Source organism: Perca flavescens, chromosome 3 (genome assembly GCF_004354835.1).
Source record: "Perca flavescens isolate YP-PL-M2 chromosome 3, PFLA_1.0, whole genome shotgun sequence".
Classification (NCBI taxonomy): Eukaryota; Metazoa; Chordata; class Actinopteri; order Perciformes; family Percidae; genus Perca; species Perca flavescens.
This window is the reverse complement of record NC_041333.1, coordinates 13,687,884-13,694,636: the sequence shown is the minus strand read 5'-3', so window position 1 is coordinate 13,694,636 and position 6,753 is coordinate 13,687,884. Positions and strand designations below refer to the sequence as shown.

General features: G+C 40.7%; 1 protein-coding gene across 1 annotated transcript; it reads left to right on the top strand.

Moving 5' to 3' along the window:
• The first annotated feature begins 603 nt into the window (after window positions 1-603).
• LOC114552435 (extracellular calcium-sensing receptor-like) lies at window positions 604-4,331 on the top strand. The gene is made up of 6 exons (XM_028573225.1): window positions 604-707; window positions 886-1,183; window positions 1,302-2,096; window positions 2,265-2,492; window positions 2,693-2,816; window positions 3,418-4,331. The coding sequence occupies exons 1-6, from the start codon at window positions 619-621 to the stop codon at window positions 4,329-4,331; spliced, it is 2,448 nt and encodes an 815-aa protein (XP_028429026.1). The 5' UTR covers window positions 604-618.
• The last annotated feature ends 2,422 nt before the right edge of the window (window positions 4,332-6,753 follow it).

Sequence of the window (6,753 nt, the reverse complement as noted above, 5' to 3'; positions counted from 1 at the left end):
CCATTTAGGTCTTTATTTGACAGGACAGCTTAAAGGAAAGGGGAACGCTTAAGAAAGGAAAGGGAAGAATAAGAGGGAATGACATGCAGCAAAGGGCTGCAGGTTGGAATCAAACCCGCAGCTGCAGCGGTGAGGACTGAGCCTTTTACATGGAACGTTTAATAGCTTTGTTTTAATAAGAAGGGACATGGCCAGAATCTGAGAGTAAAATAAATAAAGAAACACACAAGGACCAACAGAGCCCATGAGAGGCTGGAGGAAGCTTTCATACCTGCTATGTTTGCTTAAACCCAAAACCCTTTTGCTATCTAGGCACCTCCTTCATCTCACCCCACCTTGTAATTCTACGTAGATAAAACATCACTGCTCTATTATTGGTTCCCTTGCTGCTTGAAAATGTACAAATACCAGTGCAAGTTTTGGATTTACATTACGGTGCATGTGATGCCACCCAGTGGTTTAGCTCTAGACAGTATGCCATCCACACAGAGATGGCCAGAGCAGGGTTGTGCACTCTTACAGCTGTTGCTGGTGGCATCTTTCTCTCAGGCTGAGGAGCCAGTGTGCAGGCAGAGAGGGGATCCTGAGAACCCCCAGATATCTAAGAATGGGGACATTATGTTGGGGGGAATCTTCTCTTTCCACACCAGCTGGAACGACAGACATGACACCTACACACAAAAACCATTGCCACTGGAATGCACCAGGTAAATTATAATGTATTAATTTAAATTTAATTCATTTGATAAAGTAACATTTTTAAAATAAGAATTAATATTCCTTAAAAATCCCTGTTTTAGATATCAACAAATAGTTTAATTTACTATGCTATTGTTTGTTTTTTTCATGTGCACATTCCAACTATTTATAACTGTCTGCATCAAGTTTGAATTTCAGAGATTTCCAGTTTGCCCAGGCTATGCTCTTTGCCATAGAGGAGATTAATAACAGCACAGACCTACTGCCAGGTATCTCTCTGGGCTATAAGATCTATGATGCTTGTGGCTCCATTGCCAGAAGTGTGAGGGTTGCACTGGCCTTGACTAATGGTAATGAGGTGTTATCTGCGCTCACCGAGGCATCATGTACCAGACCTGCACAAGTGCAGGCCATTATGGGAGAAAGCTCTTCCTCTCCTTGCATGGCTGTAGTTACTGTAATCGGACCCTTTCATATACCAATGGTGGGTAAGATTGGCATTGGAATCAATTATTTCAGCTGATCATGGCAAAATAAGGTTTTAAAATCATTTCATATTTTCCATCTTTATCTTAGGGTATTTTTTCTTTTTTTCCTTTTAGATCAGCCACTTTGCTACTTGTGCTTGTCTCAGTGATAAAACCAAGTACCCATCCTTTCTCAGAACAATACCCAGTGACTACTACCAGAGCAGAGCTCTGGCCCAGTTGGTCAAGCACTTTGGTTGGACTTGGGTTGGAGCTATTAGAACAAATGATGATTATGGTAATTATGGAATGACCATATTTACAGAAACTGCCCAGCATCTGGGCATCTGTTTGGAGTACTCTGTATCTTTCTTTAGAACAGATCCACCAGACAAAATACAAAAGATCATTGAAATTTTCAAGGCTTCCACTTCAAAGGTGATTGTCGCTTTCCTCTCCCATGTGGATATGGATGTGCTAATTCAAGAGTTGTCCAACCACAACCTGACTGGGTACCAGTGGATAGGCAGTGAGGGCTGGATCTTTGATTCTCAAATTGCAGCCATGGATAGGCATCACATTCTGGATGGTGCTGTAGGCCTGTCCATCCCCAAAGCACATGTCAGTGGCATGATAGAGTTCATTTTGGATGTGAAGCCACTCAATTCATCTAGTAATGAAATGTTTCCAGAGTTTTGGGAGACATTATTTAACTGTAAGTTCAAACAGTCAAAATCTTCAGCAGGGAATCAGAGAGAATGTACTGGCCATGAAGATCTGACTGGCGTGCAAAACAGCTTCACTGATATGTCGCTCATGCCTATCTTTTACAATGTCTATAAAGGAGTGTATGCTGTGGCCCATGCACTTCATAATATTCTCAGCTGTAACAAAACCTGTAACAACAAGGTGCAGCTAGATCCATTGACGGTGAGTTGAAAACCAAATACTTAAATTATAGTTTTAACAGTATCTCACATTAACAAGGAAAATGGTTTTAATTTAAAACAAATTGCTGTCAGTCTATCATGCTGTTGGGCCAATAGGCCTACATTATGTTGGTCAGATAATGATACATATGGATCCATATCTTCTTAGATTTTACAGCACATAAAAAATATTAAGTTCATAACAAAGGAAGGAGATGAAGTTTACTTTAATGAGAATGGAGACCCAGCAGCAAAGTATGAAATTATAAACTGGCAGCCAACAGAACATGGCATTGTGGACTTTGTCACAGTTGGTCTTTATGATACATCTCTACCTGCAAACAAACAGCTGAATTTGCAAAATAAGTCTTTAATTTGGGCACATAACTCACAACAGGTAAGCTACAATGGTATTACTGTAACTGTTGACTACAGTCTATTTGAAATGTCATAATTGTATAATTTTGTTTGTTTTTGTTATTGTATCATAATGTTTAGTTTTCATTTATTAAAAACAAAAAGAACAGCTTTGATAGACAAAACCTTGTAAAGGTGAATGCCCATAAATTCTTTTCATGTTTTGTTTTTTTCATGCAGGTGCCTTTGTCAGTTTGCAGTGAGAAATGTCTCCCAGGAACTCGCAAGGTTCTCCAGAAAGGAAAGCCTGTCTGCTGCTATGACTGTTCAAGATGTGCAGAGGGAGAAATGAGTAACGTTACAGGTACTGACAAGAAACATCTTAAAATGTACATGTTCACATTGCTTTTAAGAAACACAAAAGAAATATAATTTCATCATGAATTAATGCTTCTAAAATCAGACAAATTATGCAATAATGACTGATACACAGAATAATTAAGAAAATGGTAATTTAAGGGTCAGATCACTAAAAATAACAAAAAGGCCTAAAGTATGTGCTCACCTCCTCCCAAAGGTGTCTGAAAATGCAAGTAGTTTTGATCTCAACTTCTGAAGGTTTGACATCTCTCTCTCTCTCTTTCTCTGTCTCTCTCTCTCTAAAACTGCACTGAATTCATTGAGTGAATGAGCATGATACCTTCTAAGAAATATATATATATATATATATATATATATATATTGCTTATTTAAATAAAACAAAAACAAAAACATTTGAATAAAACCTATTAATACTATCATCAAGAATCATTTGGATCTTATAGTAATATAAGATAATAAATGGATAACCATACCATGTAGCTATGATATGGTTATCCATTTATTATCATTACCATTTATGAGACAAAACAAAATACAAATGGTACTGAGCAAGTCTAATAACACCTTTAATATATTTTTTTCAGATTCTACTACATGTGTACGATGCCACCCTGAGTTCTGGTCAAATGAGAGAAGAGATGCTTGTGTGAAGAAGGAGGCAGAGTTTCTATCATATGGAGAGATTATGGGAGCGCTGCTAACTGCAGCATCCTTATTTGGAACATGCATCACTGCTGTTGTGGCATTCATTTTCTTCAGATACAGGAAAACTCCTATTGTCAGGGCCAACAACTCTGAGCTGAGCTTCCTGCTGCTCTTCTCCTTGACTCTGTGTTTCCTGTGTTCTCTGACCTTCATAGGCCGGCCCTCTGAGTGGTCCTGCATGCTGCGACACACGGCATTTGGCATCACCTTTGTCCTCTGTATCTCTTGTGTTCTGGGGAAAACTATAGTGGTGTTAATGGCCTTCAGGGCCACACTTCCAGGTAGTAATGTGATGAAATGGTTTGGGCCTACACAGCAGAAACTCAGTGTTCTGGGTTTCACTCTAATACAAGTTATCATATGTATCCTCTGGTTAACAATTTCTCCTCCTTTTCCATTTAAGAATTTTCAGGAATTCAAGGACAAAATCATCTTAGAGTGTGCTCTGGGCTCAGCTGTAGGTTTTTGGGCTGTACTTGGGTACATAGGACTTCTGGCCATGTTATGTTTCATTCTTGCTTTTCTGGCTCGAAAACTGCCTGATAACTTCAATGAAGCCAAATTTATCACCTTTAGCATGTTGATATTCTGCGCCGTATGGATCACTTTTATCCCAGCATATGTCAGCTCTCCTGGGAAGTTCAGTGTTGCTGTGGAGATATTTGCTATTCTGGCCTCCAGTTTTGGACTGCTCTTTTGTATTTTCATTCCAAAATGTTACATTATATTACTGAAACCTGAGAAAAATACAAAAAGTAATATAATGGGGAAGGCAGCACCAAAGTTATTCTGAAAACTTAAAATAATTTTGTGGAAAATGCCATTAAGTTTTTATTTAATCATCTGGTAACCACTCCAGACTGTAGACATCTACCTTGTATTGCAGCTACTAATTTTCCCACTGTATATCATGTCGTTTGTGAAGTGGCATATTATTAATGTAAAACACAATCATATCAAACATATATATATATATATATATATATATATATATATATATACTGTGTGTGTATATATACTGTATATATACTACTGTGTGTATATATATATATATATATATATATATATATATATATATATATATATATATATATACACAAAAACTCCTGTTCTACCCAAGACATAGAATCTTATATCCAGCCAAAAAGTCTTATTGATCTTATTTTGAGAATAATATACCAGGCAAGAGCAGATTGTGTAAAACAATTTAGATTATTTCAGGAATATTTTTCCTTTCTTTTCTTACTCAGTATATCTTAAAGTTAGTTATTTGATGTACATCAAGCAGAATTAATGTCAGAGACAGCATTTGAGGTATTTTAAGATGATTTATAGGTTTCTGGTTTTAAGACTGCCCAGTAACAACTGCTAAAATAACACCTTGGGCCCTTTTTTAACGAACTGAAATGTAAGTATGAAACGCAAAACGCAAGTAGCTTTGTGGGCGGATCTCGGGCGCTGTTGCTATTATGCCAGCGGGGTTAAATGAGTCTTGCGCCCGACGCAAATCTAAAGTGGGTTGGTCTGAAGTAGCTAGGTGTGGTTTGGGCGTAATGTGAAAATAACCAATCAGAGCATCATCTGACATTCCCTTTAAGAGCAGGCGCGCTTGTTCCATGGCGGATTGCTATTATGATGGCGGATTTGCCTGGCGCACGCCAGCGGGAGCTGTCCGGGATGCGGAAAAGTAATAAATGCCCGTCTTGACCGGGTGGCGATGTTGCTGCGGCCTCTCGGGCGCATCTCCTCAAGTCTGGAGAGGATTGCTGCAGCCATGGAGCGTGGGCCTCCAAACGCACCACCTGCACCTGTTGTGCCCCTCCTCCCCCAACTCCATCTCCGTCCTCCATCCCCTCTAGTGTCCAATCCCACTGTAGTTCAACATCACGTCTCCTTAAGTCCTCTAATATTTCCTCATTTATGTCATCAACACATCCATGATTCATGGAAATGTTGTGTAAAACACAGCAAGCCACAAAGAATGCTGTACTGTAAAGTGTTCCTGACCTATCCAAACACCTGAAGCACATTTTCAGTAATATTTTTCTTTGTAAATATGTATGGTTTGCAAAAATGGGAACTGCTGCATCCGTTTAGATGAGGGAAGCAAGGTGTATGCGTGTTGTGCGCACGCTATATTATGGCCAAGCATGCGACCCTAAAATAGCATCTGACTTTAGACTAGGTTTTTCCTGGTCAGTGGCAGAATTGCAAAACTGCAAAATAACACCAGGGAATGTTTGCGCCTGAACACGCCTCCTCTTTTCGCTGAACCGCCCCTGGGAGCGCAAATTCATTCCCTAATTTACCGACGTGCGTCTGTGGAGGGAAAAGTCTGCTGTGCGTCGGGTGCAAAATAGGAATGATACATGCGTCGGTGTATAAAGGCAATTGCGCTGGGTGCAAGATAGGGCCCTTTAAGTCAATATTGTATTTATTAAAAATACTGCTGTTGTGTCAACAACACATCTATTTACAGTTTACAAGCAGTAAAATCATTTCATCTGTTACGATGGACAGAACGGACTCAAATGCAAGGCTCCAAAGGTGAACAAATACTTTATTAAATCAAACAAGGAGGGAGGAGTACAGGAGAAAAAACTAGGAAGGTGAGGGACAAAAAGGGAAAACCTAGGATGGTGAGGAACGCAGGAGAAGAAACTAGGATGGCAGGGGCTCAAGGGAAAAACCTAGGATGACCAGGGAGCTCAGGGAGACGCGGGGAAACCGGTGCTGGGAAGCCACGGAGGAGGCACTGGAACGGGGGAGCCGAGGAGCGGAGGAGGGCTGGCTGGAGCGTGGAAGCGGAGGCAGAGCGATGTAGGGTGCCGTGGGAGGAGGACTGAACAGGGAGGCCAGCTGACTGGAACAGAGGGAGGAAGTGGATCAGAGAAGATGAGGCAACAATTCAGCGGGGATGGTCTGTTGGGCCGGGGTTGAAGTACTGTGATTGTAGATGGATGGCAGGTGTGAGCGGCGGGAGAGCAGTGATGGGTGATTGGCAGCAGGTGTGTGTAGTCAGCTGGCCAGCAGTAGGCAGGAGGGGAGGAGGAAAGCAGGGAGTAGGCAGTAGGGGAGGAGGGAAAGCAAAAGAGACACAGGGAGAGAGAGGCAGAGAAACAAAACATACTAACAGCAGAGAAAAATGAACAGAAACTCACAGCCAGCTGGTCCCAACCATAACATCATCAGTATCAAACTTACAGTGTGGTTAT

Coding starts and splice junctions, on each gene's coding strand:
- LOC114552435 (XM_028573225.1), top strand. CDS start 619: ATGTTGGGGGGAATCTTCTCTTTCCACACCAGCTGGAACGACAGACAT. Junction 708..885: donor TTGCCACTGGAATGCACCAG/GTAAATTATAAT, acceptor GTCTGCATCAAG/TTTGAATTTCAGAGATTTCC. Junction 2,493..2,692: donor GGGCACATAACTCACAACAG/GTAAGCTACAAT, acceptor TTTTTCATGCAG/GTGCCTTTGTCAGTTTGCAG.